This window comes from Punica granatum, chromosome 1 (genome assembly GCF_007655135.1).
Source record: "Punica granatum isolate Tunisia-2019 chromosome 1, ASM765513v2, whole genome shotgun sequence".
Taxonomy (NCBI): Eukaryota; Viridiplantae; Streptophyta; class Magnoliopsida; order Myrtales; family Lythraceae; genus Punica; species Punica granatum.
Window position 1 is genome coordinate 54,638,090 of NC_045127.1, and position 23,755 is coordinate 54,661,844.

Sequence of the window (23,755 nt, forward strand, 5' to 3'; positions counted from 1 at the left end):
GATGACTTTTTCATGTATTCATTTTGTCTTCTAGATGTAGATGTAGATGCGCATCTCGGCTATCTAACTAATTCAGATTAGATAATTTAACTGCCTTCTTTCTGCGGCAATAATAATATTAATATTTTATCACAAAGTGCTTCATACATGTAAAATACCCTCGCTGGAAATTTAATTTGCAACCAAGTCAGTTATAATATCTTTATCTTTTCTTGCACAAACTTGGACACAGTATTTAAAAAAAAAAAAAAGTGGCAATTATTTGCAATAGCATCCGTTGAGTGATTAGGAGTTTGATAATAAGGTTGTATGTGTGATAATTGCGTGCTCTGACTTCGCCACCTGTACAACTTATATGTAAGCTTCTAGGTTCAACATTCATTATGCTCGTGCTTATCAATATGTAAAATACTTACTTAGACCCGCACAGAGTTAAACTAATATGCAACTCAAAAACTTAAGCTTGTAGGTTGTTAGAGTCAAATCTCATATAAGCTTGTGGTTTATTTCTCAATTTTTTCATGTGGGATAACGTATCTCAACACCCGCTCTCACGTGGCAACGTGTGGTCCAACACATGCCACGTGCCCTTAAACACTCGCACTTAACAACCGATCACGAGCCGGGCATCATCTTCCGTGCTCGTGCAAGGGGGAACAAATATCAAACTAGCCTCGAGCTCTACATTCGAGCCTAACTAGAGGTGCACATTTACTTATTTCGGAACTGGACCGTGCCACTATTGGGCCCGAGTAATATGAAGCACACTCTCGATTGCCTCGAAACTGAATATGGCGTGGTATGAGTCCATACGAGTGTGCGGAAGCATAATCCACTCTGATACCATATAAAATATCCACTTGAACCTACACAAACTTGAGCCAATCCGTAACTCAAAAACTTAAGCTTGTAGGTTGTTGGATCCAAATCTCATATAAATTTGTGATTTCTTTTTTAATTTTTTCCCGTGAAATAACGTAATATATAGAAAAAAAACAATAAAGCTTCTCTGTTCATACTCGTGGAACAATAATGAACTTGTGGATAGCATTTCGATCTGTCATCTCGATCGAGTATATGTACACATATACCTAGTTTGCTCGGTTTCTCGGAGGCATCTATTTTATTTTACCAATATCAGAGAGGGAAAAAATTATCTAAATATTTTCAAGAAATAACTAATGACGACTTATTATATATATAGTTTTAGACCTCTCTTCTACAAGACTGGCCTCTATGCCAAATTAGGCAGCCTCTCTTATCAAAAGTTCTATCATTATGAATCCAAATATGAAAATGAAAACTTCGAAAAATACATTGATTTTTTTCTTATCTAGCAAAAAAAATCAGGGAAATATTCTCTTGCATACAAGACAACTACATTCTATCCGAATGTACAGCGCGGTAACTATAATGCTCTTTTTTAAATATATATACGTAGGTTGATGTATTGATTTAAAAGAGGGAAAAAATTAACGGTGATAAAAATAAGGGCAAATTATAAAAAAAAAACCCAAATTTTATAAAAAGTCTCAGTTTTGTCTTAAATTTTGTTTTGTAATAAAAAAACCATAAGTTTTCTAAAATGTCTCAATAATGACCTCCGTTATAACTTCCGTCAATTTTTACTGCTGATGATGGGTCCCTTTAACAGTCCACGTAGGTCACACGTAGGCAAAAATTGACAGAAATTATAACGAAGGTCATTTTTGAGACATTTTAGAAAACTTATGGTTTTTTGTTACAAAACAAAATTTAGGACAAAACTGAGATATTTTATAAAACTTGAGTTTTTTTTTGTAATTTATCCTAAAAATAAAAAGTAAAGTATTGGAGATAAAATTTGAAAAAGAAATAAAAGAATAATAATGATTGAACACGTGGAATAGAATTGAGAAGTTGATAGGATATCAAATGGATAAAATCGAACTTTTACTTAATTAATAGTATAAGATAAAAGCAAATATTTATTGATATAAAATTGTATGCCAATCTCATTATTTATACAACAACCGTAAGATTACCATATAATCTACATCGCCTGTATATATATACATACATATGCATAATAATCATAACCGATCCCAATCATCAACTAATAATATATATCTTATGAAAATGCATAGATCATATTACTCCTTGAAAACTGGAACAGGGAAGAACATGTCCCTTAGGTCAACCATCCTTTATATATATATATATATATATATATGTATATACACATATATATCATATGTTAATTCTGAAATTTTCTCTGAGGGACGGACGGACGTAATAAGATTGCTATTTGTGCATACGTGTGCTAGTTTACACCTTTACAAATTTATTATTAATAATTCAAATAATCAATAACACCATGCATATAAAAACAACATGGGGATAATATTATAGTAGTGGATGCAATATATATATATATATATGTGTCTGCATTTGATATGTAAAATATCTTCGACTTTCTGACGAGGACACTAAGGATCAACATTGGACCAAAACCCTATAAAATATCGAAGCCCCCCAGGCTCAAGTCTCCTCACTGGCCAATCCCATCCACGCACGACCCTATATGGCTGCACTCATTGACCCCAAGCACTTTTGATTTTCCAGTCAGTCTCCGGAGTCTGCGCACGTGCGTTATCCCCAAGCGTCAATAATTACTTAAATTAACATTTGATCGATGATTGATTCTTTCTTTCCTCCAATTCAACCCAAAGACCGAATTCAATTAACCGCCTCTCAACTCAATATCAATCAATCAAACTATCTAATTCGCGGAACCTGATACTTATAACATACCAAATTTGCACCTACATCATGTTAATGTTGATATTGGCACGGGTGATGCATACCGCACATATAAATAGAACAGTGCAATATAGCAATATGCGTATCGATTATCTATATTTCATCATAAAAGAATTGATAAATGAAATATATTAGTGCGTAAAGTGCGGACATCACCTAAAATTAGATCTTTTGGGGTTTTTTTTATCGTGTAAGTAATTGGGATCTTAATTAGGATGATTTTAGAAACCTAGGAAGGAAGGAAGGGAGTCCCAAGCCAAACATGAGAATGAGTTTACGGGTCATTTAAGTAAATCTCCGATTCCATGGAATCTTCTAATCCTTCGCCCATTTCCTGTTTCCTTCCCATTCCTTCCTCCCCCCCCTATCATGTCAATCCGCTCTCTCTTTCCTCCCTTTTTTGTTTTTTGTTTTTTTTTTCAATTTTCCAATTTGTCCCCATGCCATCTGCTTCTCGGAAATAACCTGTCCCCCACCCCAACCCCTTCCAAATAATTATTATTATATTCCCTTCCCACTCTCCCTATATAAACCCCTCTTCCCCCCCTTCCATTTATCCTACATCTTCACAGACGCCTAACTTACCAAAATCAGAAACCAAAACTAAACATCGATCGAGACGAAATCGACCGGGAGGTTCCCCAGCTAGCTAGCTACATGGACATGCTCGGAGTCGCCGATCATAAGATGAAGTCGAGCAAGAGGGAGGGCAAGAGGCGGTCATCCTCGGGGAAGAACGGGATCAAAGTCGTGTACATCTCCAGCCCCATGAAGGTGAAGACCAGCGCGTCCGAGTTCCGGGCGATTGTGCAGGAGCTCACGGGGCGGGACTCGGACGTGGCTCGGTTCATGGATGGTAGCAGCAACGAGGATGATGGACAAAACAGAACTGAGGATCATTCCAGCTCCCACCTCAATATTAAACGCGAAGAGAAAGATCATCTGTTGAGTGGCGTGGCCTACTTTGGGTCCGATAATATGTTTTCCGAGGATTACAATACTTACTATTTCGAGAACGACTCGCCGACCACTTCAGAATCGTTAGTCGAGCAATACGATGGGAATCTATTTTCCATGCCTCACGTCGAGAGGAGCTTCAGGGAGAACAATTTTCCGTTTGTTTTCCAGGAATCTGTGTTGCTAGATGTGTTTAATTAAGTGATTGATTTTGTGGCCCGGCGAGAGCCTAGTACTGTGTTTGCCATAAGCACATGTATTTTTTTATTAGTTTTTCAGGCCCATGTATATGTAACTATATATACATATCGTACTCGTGTATATTCCATCTTATGATTAATCAGTTCGAGTTTGCACGATATTAGTTGTCAAGTTGATGCCAAAAATTCTCCAAATTTGACGTCAATGCGCATAATTATGTACTAGAAAAGCTAGTATTCGAACTCGATGGTCAAGTTGGTGCAAAAAATTCTCCAATTTTGACATCAATGCACATAATTATTAGGAATTTGCTAGTAATTGAACTCGATTATGAAATCTCCTTGGATTTGACTTTTGTTGTTGTGTCGGATTGGTGCGTTTTAGTTGTTTTCGTTAATAAAACTCTCATGGGCGAACTTGGGCCTGATTCAAATTTCCTGTGGGCCTAAGCCCAATTGATAGCCGCCCATGCAAAATCAGGCCCATGTCACGAACTGGGTGCACTCCCATAGTTCTAAGCCCACGGGCGATCCCGACAGGCTCCTGTCTATGGTCGGTCGACTGTAACATTGGATGCTAAGCCTCTCTAGTTAAGAAATCACATGTTGTACTTACAGCATCCTTAGAACTTCATAAAATTGTATGGTGGTCCCTCTCCCTTGTTAGACAGTATAACAGATCAACGAGAGAGGGGCATATGAAGTTAACTAACGTCACCTGCATCTCTTGATCAGCCGGATGGACTCGAGTAATCAATGGGCCTACCCCTTCAGTTGATCCAATGGTTGAAAGATTGACAAACCGCGATTGCTAGATAATCATTGGATTGGATCCGCGGACCGTCATATGTGTCTCAAATGGATAGAGAGTTTCCATGTTTGGCATGGCCGGGCCTGGACTTAAAGCCCAACGAAAGAACATCGATATCTCCGCCGAGGTTAGTCGGTCTCCCCCGTTTCGTCTGGTGCAACGCAATCATATGCTTCCGCGGACGAAGATTAGTACAAGTTTACATTACATTAATCGTCATGTCCAAGCCCAAAAGAATGAAGATACTATAATTTTTTCTTGGACAAGGGGCAATTCGACGAATGATTTGTGTCAAATGAAAATTAAAAGCCGACTGCATTTCAGTAAAGCTTTTGCAGGAGTAATCCATCACAGGCTTTGATTCTATTATAGAAACATCTATATTCACGAGAATTGACCCAACATTAACATATTTCCCATATTCATGACATTTATTGTAATTTTCACGGTCAGTGCAGTTTGATACGTAATATAATAATCATCGTTCTTGAAACTGAGTGTATTGAACTCATCGCACACTGTCCGTTGAATAAAACCTTGGTAATAGTAAGATAATAATACAATCTTGTTGGAAACCCGTGAAATTATTTTCCTATATAAAAGGAATTCTTTTTGTTTTTTGTTTTTTGTGTTTTTTTTTGGAAGAAAAAATTAAAAGGAAAGGGAAAAAGGAGGAGGAAATTCAGGGAAGAATACGAGCGGGGCGGTGTGTGTGGACTGGACTGGCGAAAGGAAGGAGGAAGGAGGCAGCAGCCAGCCTACCTTTGAAAATCGTAAGAAATGGGAAGGAAAATCAATCAATCAAAACCCAAGCCAACAAACAAACCTCAATTCTCTCGCTCTCTCTCTCTCAAACCCTCACCCCACTCTTTCTCTCTCTAGACACCTCTCTCTCTCTTCATTGATCTGTCGCCTTTATCTCTCCTCGGAGCTGAGCAGCTGAGCTCCGCTTGCTTCCTCTTCATGGATCTGCTCAACCTCAGCTCGCCGCCTAACGATCTCCGCTAATCCCCAGTAGTCCCATCGACCTCATCGGCAGCGCGATTCTCTCACCTCCGAACCAGAGAGCCGAGAGAGAGAGAGAGAGAGAGAGAGAGCTGCGGATGAAGGTCCCCTGCTGCTCGGTGTGCCAGACCCGGTACAACGAGGAGGAGAGAGTCCCGCTTCTCCTCCAATGCGGCCACGGCTTCTGCAGGGAGTGCCTCTCCCGGATGTTCGCTGCATCGGTCGACAACACCCTCGCCTGCCCCCGCTGCCGCCATGTGTCGGTCGTTGGGAACTCCGTCCAGGCCCTCCGCAAGAACTACCCCGTCCTCGCGCTCATCAACTCCAACTCCTCTGCTAATTTCGATGTCGATTTCACTGATGATGATGACGCGGACGAGGATGACGAGGGAGACGAGGATTTGCGGCCCAGGCGCGGGTCCCAGGTACGGCAACCTCATTTCCGGAGCTTGTGATAACTCGATTGCTTTGCCCAGGCATTTGAGCTCCGGCTTAAATTTCGATCTGCTTTTAGTATTTTCTTATGGCTTAGTTGTTCTGAGTAAGCTTTGAGCTGTAGCGTCAATTCTATTAGCTCTAGCACTTGCTATGGTTTGACTGTTTCGAGTAAGTCTTAAGCAAATCAAAGTTTAACCTCAGGCATCGAGCTCAGGTTGTGGGCCGGTAATGGAGCTAGGTGCACACCCTGAGATGAAACTTGTGAGGAAGATTGGGGAGGGAAGGAGGTCCGGTGTGGAAGTCTGGGCGGGAGTGATTGGCGGTGGAGGGGGACGGTGCAAGCACCGTGTTGCAGTGAAGAAGGTGACAATCGGGGAGGATTCTTCAATGGACATTGACTGGATGCATAACCAGCTCGAGCTTTTGCGGCGCAGTTCAATGTGGTGTAGAAATGTGTGCACTTTTCACGGGGCCGTGAGAAATGATGATGGGAGCTTGTCTGTTGTCATGGACAGGTGTTATGGGTCAGTCCAGTCAGAAATGCAGCGGAATGAGGGCAGACTTACTCTGGAGCAAATACTAAGGTCTTTGGTTTCTCTCTCTCTCTCTCTCTTCGCTCTATGAACTACGAAGACATCTTCTAATTTCTATAAATCCGTCATCTATTTCCTGAAATCATTAGACATAACGGATATTTATATGATTGGCATAGGTTAATGGAGATTTGGGGTAGAACATGTTATTTGCTTGGCTTCACTTGCATTTTGTAGTTTTTACTAATAGAAAATATGATTTGGATACAATGTTCGAAAACTGAAATGTGTCATTTGAAATCTTAACCGAAATATGGCAATTTATAATGCCATAATTCTTAACTTTGAGGTGGTGACTTTAGCTTGCTACAATAATGAGGATATAGAACATATGATGGTCTTATGTTCCAATATGTTTTGTAATCTGATAGAATTGTATTTGGGGTTATCAGCTTAGTGTGGACTTGCTTCTGAAAGATACACTGCAGGGTAATTGTAGAAGCTTCTCGATATTGCAATTTTGGGATTTCTCTCTCTCCAGGGGTTTACACATTTCTTGGTTGAAGTTCAAGCTCTAGGAGGAGGTGGTTCCCACTGCCATAAGAGAGAAATAGAGATAGAGGGAGGGCGAGAGAACACTCTAGGGATGATTATAATTACATGCAACCTCTTATCCTTATGTACATAATATGCCACTGTATTTTATTTGGGCGGAGGAATAATAACATAATTTGAATTATGGGCTCTTTTCTCCCAAATATTGGGCAGGTACTGGAATTGAGGGAGTGTGCATTTTTAGTAGATTTGATGCATATATCTTGAATTTAATCTTATTGCTTTCATTATATGCTTATCACACTTATCACTTACCATATAATTCATTAACTACTTTTTCACGCCATCCATTTCAAACTTACCAGATATAAATTTTAGCATTCAATTAGATCTGCCTCTATGGTTACAGGCACTATAGCTTTTTTGACATGGGTAGAGAAGGTGTTTTGTGCTGTTAGCTAATTGTGCAATATTACATAATGTTATGGGTTGGATCTGTAAGTGGTTCTTGGCTTGAAATGGCGTCTTGACAACTGCAGATATGGGGCCGACATTGCACGGGGCGTGGCTGAGCTCCATGCAGCAGGAATCGTTTGCATGAATCTAAAGCCATCCAACCTTCTGTTGGATGAAAATGGCCATGCTGTGGTTTCTGACTATGGATTGGCATCTATTTTAAAGAAACCTGCTTGCAGAAAAGCTCGAAAGGAATGCGATTCCACTAGAATCCATTCATGCATGGATTGCACGATGCTCAGTCCGCAATATGCTGCACCAGAGGCGTGGGAGCCTGTGAAGAAGGCATTGAAATTCTGGGATGATGCCATCGGAATTTCTGTAGAATCGGATGCATGGAGTTTTGGTTGCACATTGGTGGAAATGTGTACTGGTTCCGCACCGTATGTGGAGTCACTTGTATTATGTCCTTTTGTTCCGTTATAGTGGTTCATAGCATATGGCCTTATAGATGATGTGTCTTAACATTCACGTGTCTCGTGCAGTTGGTCCGGTCTCAGTGCAGAGGAAATCTACCGGGCCGTTGTCAAGGCTGGGAGGTTGCCCCCACAATATGCAAGTGTTGTTGGTGTTGGGATACCTAGAGATTTGTGGCAGATGATTGGTGACTGCCTTCAATTTAAGGCAGCGAGAAGACCTTCATTCAGTACAATGCTGGCGACTTTCATGCGACATTTGCAAGAAATACCACGCAGTCCTCCAGCAAGCCCTGAAAAGTAAGATAAGAACCTTGAAGTGATGATGCAATATATTTGTTATTATTCCTTAGTTATAAAGGTAATTATTATTTCTTAGCTAAAACACAGCCTTAATGCCATGCTTAGATGGAGAAGAACCATAATCGAAATTCAACGGTGGTGTTATTCTTTTTTAGATCATCTCTTGGGATTTTGCTTTTGTTTTTTCTGTTTCCTTTTTTGGTACAAATTTTAGGATTATGTTAAGTATTTACTTCAGTTTGTTGGAAACTTCTTTCAGTGTATATAACTGCAGTGACGTAATCAAATGTCCTGGATCAGCCGCAATTGACGCCCATGCTTCTGTTCAGGAGGTAGTTCATGATACTCCAAAGCTTCTGCATAGGCTTGTCTTAGAGGGCAATGAAGGCGGTGTTCGGTAAGTCTACAGTTAACCTGCACTGCTTTTGTTAGGAAAGTCTTGGAAGGGCTGCTCAACATTTTATCTTTTTTAACACCTATAGGAATCTGCTCACCATGGCAGCATCAGGAAAGATCAACACTTCTGTAGCTTCACTTTTAGCATCTCAGAATGCCGATGGTCAAACTGCCCTTCACTTGGCATGTAGACGTGGTAGTGCCGAATTAGTTGAGGCTATATTGGAGCACAGAGAGGCTAATGTTGATGTTTTGGATAAGGATCGCGACCCACCTCTTGTTTTTGCTCTAGCAGCTGGATCCCCAGAATGTGTCCGCTCACTCATTAGAAGAAATGCAGATGTTAGATCAAGATTGAGGGATGGATTTGGGCCGTCTGTGGCTCATGTATGTGCTTATCACGGTCAACCTGATTGCATGCGTGTAAGTGTAAAGCTTCCTTCTGGTTCTGGGGTCGTAAATCTCCGATCAGACTTGATGCCTTATGTGATCACTCTCTTTCTCCATACTTATAACAGGAATTACTATTGGCTGGAGCTGATCCCAATGCTATTGACGACGAAGGTGAATCTGTGCTGCATAGAGCTGTTACCAAGAAATATACAGTCTGCGCTATTGTCATATTGGAGAATGGAGGCTGCCAATCAATGTCTGTTAGGAATTCAAAAGATATGACGTGAGTATCGCTTGCCTTTCTTCCTATTTCCTCACCACCTCTGGGTGCAAGTATTGTGTCATGAGGCATGATCTGATACTGAAGTATCTTGACCACGTATATGGTGGTTTCTAGGTTGATACAATTGTTGTCTGTCACGAAGATTCTATGAGCTTTACCTGATTAACATTTTATTATCTTCAGAAATATTGTATTGACAGCTAACTTTAGATGCGAGCACTTATGTTTTTTCTTATCCAGCAAAAAAAAAAAAGCACTTACATTTCTCTTACTCAAAATACATGGGACAAGTAAGATGGGTAATTGTGGTTTTGCATTCTCAGTTTACATGTTGTGTCTTGTCATTGTATTCAAGCGTGATAGTTACTAATTCAGCCTTCTTGGACTCCATTTATATCTTCATGGCATCTTTTTTATTCAATACTCAATGCCCACAGTACGTATCAAGTCATTGCTTTTTGGGCATCCCTCTACAGGGGCAATATGCTCAGCTTCTCCTGGTTATTTATTTATTTATTTTCCGTTTAGTTGATCGGAAATTCTTTGATGTTGCAGACCATTACACTTGTGTGTGACGACATACAATGTCGCTTTGGTCAGACGTTGGGTCGAAGTTGCAACCCCTGAAGACATTGCAAATGCAATCGATATCCCAAGCCCAATTGGGACTGCTTTATGCATGGCAGCTGCCTTGAAGAAAGACCATGAAATTGGTAATGTCGAAGTCTACAGTTTTGTACATGACATATTATGGGCTAAAGTTATCTGTTGAACCAGGGGCCTTGGTACTCGATCTTGTACTTGTCTAGCTGTTACGAAGATACTGCTCGCAAAAGAATGCTTGCCATCTACTGGTTTTCAGGCTTTGTGGATTTTTAAGGACTCTTTAACATAAGGATCTTACTACTCAATAGGTTTCATATCAACAATCATCTTACAGCCTGCAATGTATCATGTTTTAATTGATCGCCCCTTTGGAGTCATAAACAGAAGTTTAACCCTGTACATGTGTGTGTCTAGCTGCTGCGATATTATTATTGATCTACCATCATATGAATGCTTGTAGAGGGAAGAGAGCTTGTGCGAATATTGCTAGGTGCTGGAGCAGATCCAACTGCTGAAGATTCTAATGGACAAACAGCTCTGCATGCAGCTGCAATGGCCAATGATGTTGAGTTGATCAAGGTGAGATCTTCACCTGTTTTAAGAGATATATGTATATATATTTTCAAGATTTTATCTTGAAGGGATGATGTGAAGATAACATCTGTAGGAAGTAAAATCAATCAAAACGTTAACTGAATTAGCTGAAGTTTTCTTTGGTTTGGAGTAGATCATTCTTGCTGCTGGTGTGGATGTGAATATCTGCAACGTGCACAAGGCAATACCTCTTCATGTAGCTCTGCTGCGAGGCGCAAATGCCTGTGTGGAGTTACTGCTATCGTCTGGGGCGGATTGTAATTTGCAGGTTCTTTTGCCTCATTTCTATATGTATTGTAACAAACAATATTCTTCATTTGTACTTGTATTCTGAGTTTATATACAAATGCATTGTGTTCTTTGTTGACAACTGAGAGAATTTGACAACAAAGAAGCATGAAGTGATGGTATTGGCAAGTACTAGAGAAGTCCGTTTTAAATAGAGATAGATGAGAGAGAAGGAAAATGCAAATGTGTGCCAAAACTCCCTTTTTGTCCAAGTCTCTCCTATACATTAGCCTGAGGGACTGCCTTGTCATCTTGGTTCAAACAAATTTCATTCGCAGAAATTGACGTTCTTTTGTTGGTTTATAGAGATTTGTCATTCCATAAAACGTTTGGGTAAGTTGCGGACATGTCTTAATTGCAATTAGCAGAATGAAAACCACCACTGTTTATAAATTGCAGGATGATGAAGGCGACAATGCATTCCATCTTGCTGCGGAATCTGCAAAAATGATACGAGAAAATCTGGAGTGGTTAATGATAATGCTTAGACACCCAGATGCTGCTGTTGAAGCACGTAATCTCAGGTATAAATTATTTAGTCTTGTAAGCGGTCTGATGTCTTCTCTTCTAATTCTATATGAGATGGTTTACCCTCTGAAAAGAAATTGCTGTGTCATGGAGATCTTTCTTTCTAATCTTAGTCCTCGCTTCCAATTCAAGCTTTGCCTACTTCTCCAACTAATCTGCTGATAGAAGCCGTTATGCAGTATAACCTCCTACCGAGGTTCCTCCCAATTGTCCTTATCTTGACCTTTCTATCCATTTTCTATATTAAACCTTATTATGTGCCTATCTGAAACTGGAATGGACCCCTCTGTAGCATTATTCAACCAATTCCTCGTCATATTTATGAATTCCGAAAGTCAACTTTTCCCGGGGCAGAGGGTGGGTCCAATTGACCTGCTGCATCCAATAAAATGTAGGATGATCTAATGCAACTTCAACTTACAGCAATTAAGCTGTAAAGATGAATACTTCCTTTCTGGCAATTTTCTACCGGTAAAACCGATAAAATCTTGGAAATGCAGATGATCCAACTAAGGTCTCTTTAGTCTTCACCATTAATTTTGCTTTTACTGACCCATGACAGTGGCAAGATGTTGCGGGATTTCTTGGAGGCACTTCCTCGAGAGTGGATTTCTGAAGATCTGATGGAAGCTCTTGTCAATAGAGGAGTTCATCTGTCTCCTACTGTGTAAGAAGAGTTATCCTTCACTAAAAGTGACTTTCAAATGGACGTTAACTTCAGTCTGCAATTCTTGGTGGTATCAGTCTCTTATTTTACTCTATGTTGATTTGTGCAGCTATGAAGTGGGAGATTGGGTGAAGTTCAAAAGAAGTGTCACGAATCCTGCTTATGGATGGCAAGGAGCAAATCACAAGAGTGTTGGCTTTGTCCAAAATGTTGGAGATGGGGATGGCATGAGCGTGTCTTTCTGCTCTGGAGAAGCTTGTGTAATGGCAAGCGAAGTTGTAAAAGTGATACCACTGGACAGAGGCCAGCATGTAAAACTTCGAGATGACGTTAGAGAGCCGAGGTCTGACTTTTTGCCGTTGCTAATTCCGGATATGAGTTTTAAGTTATGGCCTTTCTTTTAGTGGAACATTATGCTAACAGTTCCCCAGGATAAGTTTGGCTGAAATAGATAACTTGGAATTTCATGCAAAAGGCATTTTCTTTGATGCCAGTTGCACAATCACTCGATCCAAAGTTATGAAGTCCTAACCAAATCTGAACGAGGTAATGCTGGAAGCTTAATGAGAAAACTCGTGCCTTTGACAGGTTTGGATGGCGTGGTCAGTCACGTGACAGCATTGGAACTGTCCTATGTGTTGATGATGATGGGATTCTGCGTGTTGGGTTTCCTGGAGCATCCAGAGGATGGAAAGCTGATCCTGCCGAAATGGAGAGGGTTGAAGAATTCAAGATTGGGGATTGGGTTCGAATTCGCCCTACTCTCACAACAGCGAAGCATGGACTTGGTTTGGTAACTCCAGGCAGCATTGGTATAGTCTATTGTATCAGACCAGATAGTAGTCTGATGCTGGAAATAAGCTATCTTAACCATCGGTGGCATTGTGAGCCCGAGGAGGTTGAGCATGTTGTCCCGTTCAAGGTAGCATCATTCGTCTTAAATATAATTGTCAATGAACTTCTTCTTGTGGCATTTGCTACGATATATATTCAGAGTTACTCTCTTTCTAGCTGTGTAAATTCATTTCATCTTTTTCCAGATTGGTGATCGTGTTTGCGTGAAACGTTCTGTCGCGGAACCTAGATATGCTTGGGGTGGTGAGACTCATCACAGTGTTGGGAAAATTACTGAAATAGAGAGCGATGGTCTCCTGATAATCGAAATACCTACTCGCAGTATACCGTGGAAGGCTGATCCTTCTGACATGGAGAAAGTTGAGGATTTCAAGGTAACGTCTTGTTTCAATTTTTATTATGCCCTTAACTTGGAGTTTTGAGAGAGATGGTGAAGTTGAGGTTTTCATTATCAGGTGGGAGACTGGGTTCGTGTGAAAGCAACTGTGTCATCACCAAAATATGGGTGGGAGGACATCACAAGGAATAGCATTGGAATAGTTCACAGCTTGGAGGAGGATGGCGACATGGGAATTGGGTTCTGCTTCCGGAGCAAGCCATTCTGTTGCTCTGTCACAGATGTTGAGAAGGTTCCACCTTTTGAAGTGGGGCAAGAGATCCGCATGAAGCCAGCTGTTACGCAACCTCGGCTTGGGTGGTCTAATGAAACTCCTGCTACCATAGGGAAAATTGCAAGGATAGACATGGATGGAGCTTTGAATGTGAGTGGGCTTTCTTTTATCTAACTTCATATTGCTTTTAACACTGAGCCTTAGGCCAAAGTTTTTTGCTTTGGCTTTCTTTTCTGTTGGTTCCGGGCTTTGAGAAGGATTCTACTGATGGTCTGATCTTCTTCTCCTGCTTTTGGACCATCTTGCATTGCACCTGCCCTTTCATTGAAGAATCAAATACCTTCACCTGTAAATGTTACATTCTATTTTTTCTTACCTGGCAAAGTTTACTTTTGGAGCTTTATTCCAAAACTACAAAAGGTCACTTGTAATTGAAGCTTTTGTTGGAATCATTCAAGTTTCAGCATATTCATGCTATTTCCCGGTTTTTATCTTAAGCAGCATTTCAGAGTTTGCTTGCTGGAAAGCAGGAGAAAGTGGTCACGTGTCAATTCAAAAATTATTTCCAACTTGTTGCTTAACACTCAGATGCTTCATTATATGTTTGCCTAGGTTAAGGTGGCTGGAAGGCAAAGCTTGTGGAAGGTTTCTCCTGGAGATGCTGAACAACTTCCAGGATTTGAGGTTGGTGACTGGGTACGCTCGAAGCCTAGTCTCGGGACAAGGCCAAGTTACGACTGGAACAGCATTGGGAAGGAAGGCCTAGCGGTGGTGCACAGTGTGCAAGAGTCAGGTCACCTAGAACTAGCCTGCTGCTTCCGCAAGGGGAAGTGGAACACTCACTACACGGACGTTGAGAAGGTACCGAGTTTCAAAGTGGGGCAGCATGTCCGCTTCCGAGCTGAACTTGCTGAGCCCAGATGGGGCTGGAGAGGGGCCCGGCCTGATTCACGAGGAGTCGTAACTAGCGTCCACGCTGATGGAGAACTGAGGGTGGCATTTTATGGTCTGCCCGGTCTATGGAGGGCTGATCCTGCAGATCTCGAGATAGAGCCAGTATATGAAGTCGGGGAGTGGGTGAGACTGAGGAAGAATGCAAACAGTTGGAAGTCCATTGGGCCGGGAAGTGTTGGAATCGTACAAGGGTTGGGGTACGAGGGAGACGAATGGGATGGGACCACATTTGTAGGGTTCTGCGGGGAGCAGGAGAGGTGGGTGGGGCCCATTTCGCTTCTGGAGAGGGTGGATAGGCTAGCGGTTGGGCAGAAGGTGAGAGTGAAGATGTCAGTGAAGCAACCGAGGTTTGGGTGGTCAGGGCACAGTCACTCGAGCATCGGGACTATCTCATCCATCGATGCCGATGGTAAGCTGAGAATATATACTCCAGCAGGCTCGAAAGTTTGGATGCTGGACCCATCAGAAGTAGATCTCGTGGAAGAAGAGGAGTTTCGAATCGGAGACTGGGTAAAGGTTAAGGCATCAGTATCAAGCCCTATCCACCAGTGGGGAGAGGTGAGCCACTCGAGCATCGGAGTCGTGCACCGGATGGAAGACTCTGACCTCTGGGTGGCCTTCTGCTTCATGGACAAGCTTTGGCTTTGCAAGACATTCGAGATGGAGAAGGTAAGGGCCTTCAGGGTGGGAGATCGGGTTAAGATCAGGGACGGGCTAGTGGCCCCACGGTGGGGCTGGGGAATGGAGACCCACGCCAGCACAGGGCAGGTGGTGGGAGTGGATGCTAACGGGAAGCTGAGGATTAAGTTCCAGTGGAGGGAAGGCAGGCCGTGGATTGGAGATCCTGCCGATATTGCTCTCGATGATTGCTCATCCTAGCGGCTTTCAAGTTCGTTCTCTACGGGATTCGCTGCTGTTTGTACTGTTCATGCTGGGTTCATCAGCGAGGGGGGGTCACATAAAACATTCATGGCTCTGGATGCCGCTGACACAATTGTTAATTTCACTTGCTGCGGGGGCCAGTAAGTCGGGAGTTGATAATTCGGATGGAGAAGCTGCTGCAGGATGGTTCCGGTGACAGTATTTGTAGCTGTAGCTGTTGTAGATTTGTCATTATTGAGCTTTTGAGGTAAATAATATTCCGATTTCATTTTTCACCATTGTATTGTGTTTTTGTATTATAAAAATTATAAAAACCGCCGTTATATGTGCTTGAGGTATCAAAATTTTGGGTTTTTCGAAAGCGATCTCGACGTGATCTATTAATAAATAACAAAACAGTAATGGTGGAATGAGAGGAAAATTACGGATACTTTGGGCTAGGTAAGGCCTACAAATTACAATTGCCCCCAAACACCCCACAGACGGACTATCCAGGGCTGTTGAGCCCACAATGGCACTTTGCATGAAATTCTCAGCGGTGTTCACCCGCTATTATTCTTAAATCAGACAGGCCCATAGGCTGAGGAAAAGATAATCGAACCTCCGTTGATAGTATCTATCTATCTATCTATCTATCTATAATCACTATATTGAGATTATTATGGCAGTTAAATAATAATAATAATAATAGATAACCACACCAAAACCTGCTGACTTCATCCCTCACTCTCTTAACTACTCTGATCCCTCCCTCCATCTCTTCTCACGGTCGTACATATTATGACAACCCCACCAACTTAAAATACTTTTTAATTCTTCTCGTGCCATTTGTCATTAAAATCGTTATGCTTTTTAATTATATCATTACTAATAATTATGCTGTTATCAGTATTGAAAATTTTGAAAAGCAACATTGCGTGGTCACAAACTCTGGCAAGAAATAAAGAGAAGGGAAACCCAAGAAGAGGGGGAAGACAAAAAACATGAACAACTTCCTCACGGAGACCCTATCAATTAAGAAAGGAGCAATTGTAAGAAACTAGGAGTTTGAACTTTTGAAGAGATTCAGCATCAATATCGATCGACATCCTAAAAAAAACGCTACAGCTGTATAGTTACGGACTACCCCCTGAAAAAGGATCTTTCTTTCTTTTTCAATTTTTTTTTTGAGGTACAGCCAATTCTCAGAAAAGAGCTAACTAAAGGCTTGATTTTTGATCAAACACCTATCAAGGGAAAAACCGTAAAAGCAATGAAGATGCTTGTTTGGTACCTTTGATCCGAGCATAGCAAAACGAATTTTGAATCCACACCTTTTGACTGGGTGGAGGGATCAAGATTGATCAGGGGATGCATTTTCCTCGCCCATGTTTTCTGAGTGCCACTTCAAGAAGCCATCAACGAGGGCTTCCCTCATCCATGGGTGGCGGCAGCTCTCAATGGCTTCTGGGATGGTCAGCCAGCTCCGTTCTCGGATGCTCTGCTCCGGCCATGACTTGAGCTCCTCCTTCACTAACAGTGCAAACATTGCGGCTTTACATAAACCTTCAGGACAAAACTCATCTTGGTGAGTCTTACTCTTGAAGTCATAATGCCCTAAAAGACCCTGAAACCATAGCCAACAGAGGAAAAGAATGAACAGTTGGTTTGGTTCTCCAATACTATTCTTCCTCCATAAAATCAAAGCAAAGCATATGCGAATGGACATGACAATACACGACATCAAAATAAATTGAGTTCACAGCAATGACAGATCGGCCCGCTCAGTAACAGAAAAGTCTTCCTCCGCTCACTGCACTCAGCAACCTCCTATTGCCAACAGTCCCAATCTTGAGAGCTTTTACTGATGTTACTCGTATCTTCATATATTCAAAAAAAGATCTCTTCATACAATTAATAATTCCTATAGGACTTAGTGTAGGATCAACTCTGGACAGTCAATTCAACCGACTCAACTCACTGCTTTTAGCATTTGTAGCAGTGTGATTTATCTCTCTAGTTATCTTAACAGATGAACAGACATGTCACAAGGAATACGCATGTTCAGCCACTTCAAATTCCTCCCATTCAAATGATGTTTAAAGAACCAGTGTTAGACGCAGAATCAGAAACAAACAGATTTAATGACATACAATAGGGACGGAAAGAACCAACACACAGGGAACTGCAACTGGTTCTCGTAGAATTGCAATAGTAATGTGATTCACCTTTATATCTCCTTTCACCCCAGCTTCCTCAATTGCCTCCCTAATTGCCGCCTCATCAACAGTTTCATCATTCTCCCAACCTCCCTTAAAAAGCAAGAAGAACAAACTCGTGAATAAAGTGTGAACTAAAAGCACTCAAAGCAACATCTAAGGAACTACAAGCAAAATATAACAAATATTTTCATGTTTTCGAGTAAGATGCCACACATCACTGTTTGTCAGGTATCTCTCCAAATACCTAAACTCGAAAAACCAGATTCAACAGTTGGCACCTAAGGTCAGAATGGGCCTTCATATGCATTTAAACATACTAGATGAAGAACTTCATGAAAATGTTCAGGGACACCTCAATGCTGTGCTAGATTTTCCATAAGTCATGATTATCAAGAAGTTCCACTCAAAATACACACCATCTTCGTTTTTCCACCTCTAAATAAAGGCCAACAAAGATGAGATATCGGTGTCTAGCATGATCCCCTTCTCGTAGAAAGACTACACTATCTAAACCTATAGGTATCAGTTCATTAGCCAATCCATTTCACTGCTGGGAAGTTAAGCTGGGAGACTAATGCAATAAGGAAGAGAAGATTTTATTGACACATTGAGGAGCGCAATCGGTAAGAAAACTGGACCAGCCTCTATAAAATGAAATATGTCAGAAGCAGGCCATCATATCATTCTATGACATAGAGAAACAATTAGTCCAGGTGTAGCAGCTCATCAGCAAGTTGAGTGAACGTGGTAATAGTGTGCCTACTGCAAGTTTCCTCAGTAGAACCAGTGTATATAGCATCGTAGTTTTATATACATCCAGACAACACAAATATCAGAATAACAAGCAGCGAAAGTTAAAGTGGGGAAGGAATCATCATCCATCAACACCTTTGGAAACAGAAGGCCTGGACCACTAGTTGAATTGATCATGAGCACCTCAATAATCTTTTCATCAGTAGAATCGCCGCAGTCAACAGATCTATACCTGTACGGGATACACCTGTAAGAGGAGGCTCTGTGTTAACATATGAGAGATCAAACATACGCAAACAATAAAATCACATTAAATGAACATCTTAGACTTCTTATGTCTAATGTGGACAGCAGAATTGAGTGTATCGCGGAGAAGTTTTGCAATCAATGAACATCACCAACTGGTGACTCTAATTCACGATCCATTCAAGGACTTACTGGTTCTACCTAAATGATCCTGAGTTTCTGATCCGCTAATTAAGATGAACTGGTAGGAAACAAATTTTTTTTTTTTTTTACCCCAAAACTAATGATAATAATAGCGAAAAACTGATAAGCCACAAAGCACGACCTACCCCAGGCATGTAGTAGTTACTAAACATCTTTCCTGCACGCAACCTCTAATAACCAAAGCTACTACTCGGAGCAGTAGCTCTCCTTCTCTAATGGAGGTCCATTTACAACCAAGCAGGTTCCATTTGCCGCCTCTTCAATATAATCTGGAAAAATGTAGGAGCATATTGCTCCAAAGATAACTATCTCGGGACCTCCATGGGACCTCTTAAATCTGATTCTCGAATAATAAACCGTTCCAGCGACCATCCGATTCAAGTATACGAAGACCAGAAAGGATTCACCACAGAGGATGGCTATATCGCAAATCCACAAATAGGAAACTATACTGAAGGACAAGCGAAATGCCCAAAAGAAAAAATATATATTGAGTCGCCGAAATAGGAAAAGTCAAAAACTCAATACAACTCGCGCACCCAATCGAACTGTTGGAAATTGGAATAAAAAAAAGCTTTAAACAGGACCGAAAACGACCGCGACGGAGCGGACGTCGAAATCGGATGAGGTGACAGCGACAGCAGATGCAAAATTCTTTATCACCAAGTCGAGAGAAAAGCTCAAAAGAGGAGGAACAATCGTCAATCCAATCACAATCCACATACGCCAGCTCCAATAGAAATTGACACGCAACGCAATGTGGGAAGTCTAGGGTCGTACCCGGCGACAAGGCGACAACCGGCCTCGTAACGCTGCTGATGCCGACCCGTGCGGGCCACCAAATCGCACATTACTGAAAAGGAAAGCAGCGAATCAGATCGATCGATGATACTTCTCCAACAACCAAACCGTCCTCATGCTCGCGTCACGGTTAGCTCCTCCGCCGCCGCTGCTGCTCGTTATTCCTGCTCCGATAAAATCCGCTCAACATCATCCAATGGATTCGACGAATCGCTAGGGTTTGCGTTCAGTATTTCGCTCTCTTTCCTTTTCCTTGAACCGCCAAAAACGAAACGAGCGGTTTGGTTTGAGAGAGAGAGAGAGAGAGAGAGAGAGAGAGAGAGAGAGAGACGCTAGAGCGGATCAGACGGGGGGAGGTGGTCAAAGGCACGTGGGTGATGGTCAACTTTGGCATCCAATCTGCTAGCCGGTATATACAACTAACATCTACACCCTTCACCGTGGGTCGCACATATCGTCACAGTCCATTTTCTACCGCTACGGTTGCTCGAATCAAGCACGATTTAGCCATTTCAGGCTTCTTTCTGAATTCCATAATCCTTTTCAAATCCACAAAAAAGAATCTCGTGACCAGTGCAAGCTGATGTAGATTAGTTCCAACTATTAAATTTAACACACCTCTTAATCTCATCAAATAAAAGTTTTTAATTTAAAATCTTCCATCCATGGATTGATGAATTTGAGTGCCGAGGCATCAATGACGAGAAAACTCTAAAGGAGGAGAGATATCTACTGGACAATAGTTAAGAGTTATGTTGACAAAACTTTTCGTACCAAAATCAGGTTGGTTTTGCCAAATTGTATGACGAAACACCGTGCATTCTATATCATCAACCAAAACTGCATCGACAAGAAGATTAGATGTCACGGTGCCGCATCGCATCTCATCAGCAGATGCTCGGCGACTATCTCAAAACACAAGGTACCACATTCGCTCTCGTGGAGTCTTGAAATTAAGTCTCTACAAGTCCATAACCTCTTGCTCGCGTTCCAGTGATTCCGCACCTCATTGGGACAACTGACATTACAGAGCTTATCATCAAGACTTAACTTTTCTAGCACATTGATTACTTCTTCCTTTTCAAGCACATTGATTAACTTATTACTGGAAGGCTCATCTTGTCCACAAGACATAAGAACACCCGATTGAACACACCTTCGATTGGCTTTATCTCTCCTGCTAGCAGATGAATCGGGAGCTCCTTGACTCCTATGATTGGACGGATTCTCTGTCTTCGAATTGGGCTGCCACGATCTTACAGATGGGCATGGTCTCATTCTTGCTTAGAAGCTTCATTGATGGGTGAACCTTGACGTCATGCATCGATACCCTCTCATCAATATCTAAATTGCTTACATCGACCTCGATCTTTGAAGGAACATGCTCTGCCAGGCAACTGTACTTGAGGCTGTTTCTTATTTTCTTGAGATGGCCTCCTGTGTTTGTTCAAAGACAGTAATAAGTACTCGGGTAGTAGAAGAAGAACCAGCTATTTACCAAAGAGTCATGACATTCGAGAACTCAAGAATTGAATGAAGAAAAAAGGTTGAATATTTGCTTCGACTCTACACAAAAGCATTAATTGATTAGATTAACGTCCCCAGAAAGATATTTGCATGCATTTCCATTGCTTCAACTGGGGCCTCTTTGGGGCCCTTTTGGTCTTCAATGACACTCGCCATTATTGCCTTAAGACCCCTCTTCACTATCAACTCAAGAACATATAATGCAGAAAGAAACATACTGGCCACCTAAACTACTGATGGTAAATTTGAGGACAGACAACAGCTAGTGAATAACTTATTCAGCGAGAGAGAGAGAGAGAGAGAGAGAGAGAACTCATGGAACCAACTATTATGACCAAACACTTAAGGCATTTCAAGGAGAAATCACAGCAAGCAGCATATATGACCCTATGAACCAGAATAGATCACTAAAATCAGATAGTATTGTAACATATGTTACATATACTATACTCGGTGCTTCTCCGAGCACACAAGGCCACTTTTAGCAAGCAAATTTGCACGCCATTGATCAGTTCTCAACTGAATAACAACAGAGGGAGGGGAAAGAATTTCCAAACACTGTCCTCCTGAAATTGCATCAACTGAGATGCTGCCGAGTAAATCAATCATGTTGAAAAAGGTGATGGAGTCTTTACAACCAACTGACACTAGAACTCTCCTTAAAACAATGCTTAAGAAGGCATTAACCTTTGATACCACAAAGGATAAAATGCCCAAAAAGACAGCTTTACTGCCTGCTTCATAACACATTGAATTTTCGTAGAGTGCATATTCTCGTAAACTGCTAGCTACCAAGTCTGCAGAATATAAGCATTCAAGGAAAGACGAGGAAGGAACATTAAAGAGAGGTACCTTTCCTAAGACCGGGGCAGACATCCTCTCCTTTGAAGACGACCGGCACATCGACCTTCACGTGCGAGCCCTCGTCGGCCCAAACAAATACTAAGTTCAGAATCTTCCCCGTCTCCTTATCCCTATGGATCTATAGATGTTAGAGAGCATCAGCTTCATCGGAGATGGCAACATTCAGATGACTGAGGAACCAGTGATGAGATCAATGGAGGCAATGATCAATACTTGCCTTGATAGGAAGGACGGTGCCGGACTCAAGTACTGTGGAGGATCCTGATCCAGCGCGGATTTGGAGCGGGAAGGTGGTGGAACATACGAAGGGAAGCTGCACGGACTTCAGGATCGCCTGAATCTGCTTCTTCTCAATGGTCAGCAGGTACTTCCGGGACGGAGACCGGGCGCTTGGGTTTTTATCGAGCAAGCTCTGGGAGAACACGACGGTGGGAATTCTGCCCTGCACCCTGTCCCGGGACGAGACTCCGCTCCCGGTGCACTCCCTAGGAATGGCCTGAATCGTGTGGTAGAGAGAGGCTTGAGGTTGAGCGGCCCGGGAAGCTGGGTTCAGGACCGCCATCCTCAAGCCGCTCGAGGCGGCGCGCCACCATCCAGCCATGTTTTCGCGGAGCTACTCGTGCAAAGTGAGGAAATGGCAGATTTCAGGCAGTCAGTATCGAGCAAAAAAAAAAATTGCGTAACCCTGTCAATCAGTAAATAGGGGACTCACCTCGTTGACGGAAATACTAGTGCGCCGGCGAGCCGGTGACGGTGTAGCTTTGTCTTCGTTACGGTGGGCCTGTCACTGAGCTTCAGCTGAGAAAGAGGGAGACGACATAGGCTAGGGTTTAAGGGGAGAAAGATGAAGGAGAAGAAGAGAAGGAGGAGAAGAGAGTCAAAGACGAGAGATGTTTAGCCCATGGGCCAAGTGGACCTCACATTGGGTGGAGCCCATGGGCCCAAGTTTGATATATATAATGGGCTTTCTTTTCCTCTGTAGGCCCAGGGCTAATGTATGCAGAAGCCTAGTTGTCTAAATTAAAGATTGAACCCCCGTAGTTTGATGTCTCTCCTGAATATGCCCCTGATATCTATCTTTACTAATGTGTATGAAGACACCATTTTGAAATATTTACTACAAGTAAAGACCTTTAATGAGAGATCAAACAAGTTTCCCAGTTTATATTTGGGGCAAAAGCTAAACAAAAATCGGAATTTATCCACCCAAAATGTAAAACTAGAAGATAAGGCATAATATCTTAGAAATATTTCCTCAATCTTTACTTGGTATTTATCTTCATAAAAATTTCCATTAGTAATCATCAAATAGGAAATAAGAATAATTTTTAGAAGTTATTATTTATTATTATTATCTATATCAATAATTCAACCAAATTAGGAAACTCGCGTATATTTCTCGGAAGGAAACTAGATGCTCAAAACGGGAAATATCACTCTTACCGGCCCACCGTCTCTCCATGAGCGTATGCGTGTATATATATATATATATATATATATATGTATGTATGTAGCAGAGACTCTTCTTTGCAAGATTCATCAAGACAAAGACTCTACTCTGTAAGA

At 41.8% G+C, this 23,755-nt stretch overlaps 4 protein-coding genes across 4 annotated transcripts; 2 read left to right on the top strand and 2 right to left on the bottom strand.

Moving 5' to 3' along the window:
• Positions 1-3,345: 3,345 nt before the first annotated feature.
• LOC116211606 lies at positions 3,346-4,118 on the top strand. Its single transcript, XM_031546065.1, has one exon. It carries the CDS (start codon positions 3,460-3,462, stop codon positions 3,958-3,960), a length of 501 nt encoding a protein of 166 aa, XP_031401925.1. The 5' UTR covers positions 3,346-3,459; the 3' UTR covers positions 3,961-4,118.
• Positions 4,119-5,479: 1,361 nt separating this feature from the next.
• LOC116211579 (E3 ubiquitin-protein ligase KEG) lies at positions 5,480-15,954 on the top strand. The gene is made up of 17 exons (XM_031546031.1): positions 5,480-6,200; positions 6,415-6,797; positions 7,841-8,200; positions 8,303-8,533; positions 8,796-8,933; positions 9,019-9,355; positions 9,451-9,608; positions 10,164-10,321; positions 10,675-10,793; positions 10,942-11,076; positions 11,496-11,620; positions 12,187-12,291; positions 12,401-12,634; positions 12,880-13,213; positions 13,332-13,520; positions 13,602-13,907; positions 14,370-15,954. Exons 1-17 carry the CDS (start codon positions 5,874-5,876, stop codon positions 15,588-15,590), a joined length of 4,860 nt encoding a protein of 1,619 aa, XP_031401891.1. The 5' UTR covers positions 5,480-5,873; the 3' UTR covers positions 15,591-15,954.
• A 612-nt stretch (positions 15,955-16,566) lies between these two features.
• Positions 16,567-20,159, bottom strand: LOC116211600 (nudix hydrolase 16, mitochondrial). Its single transcript, XM_031546053.1, has 4 exons — positions 19,778-20,159; positions 18,683-18,794; positions 17,801-17,884; positions 16,567-17,199 (listed from the first exon to the last, which is right to left on the bottom strand). Exons 1-4 carry the CDS (start codon positions 19,846-19,848, stop codon positions 16,927-16,929), a joined length of 540 nt encoding a protein of 179 aa, XP_031401913.1. The 5' UTR covers positions 19,849-20,159; the 3' UTR covers positions 16,567-16,926.
• Positions 20,160-20,601: 442 nt separating this feature from the next.
• LOC116211589 (50S ribosomal protein L25) lies at positions 20,602-23,043 on the bottom strand. The gene is made up of 4 exons (XM_031546041.1): positions 22,902-23,043; positions 22,407-22,802; positions 22,178-22,307; positions 20,602-21,235 (listed from the first exon to the last, which is right to left on the bottom strand). The coding sequence occupies exons 2-4, from the start codon at positions 22,788-22,790 to the stop codon at positions 21,009-21,011; spliced, it is 741 nt and encodes a 246-aa protein (XP_031401901.1). The 5' UTR covers positions 22,791-22,802; positions 22,902-23,043; the 3' UTR covers positions 20,602-21,008.
• Positions 23,044-23,755: the final 712 nt, after the last annotated feature.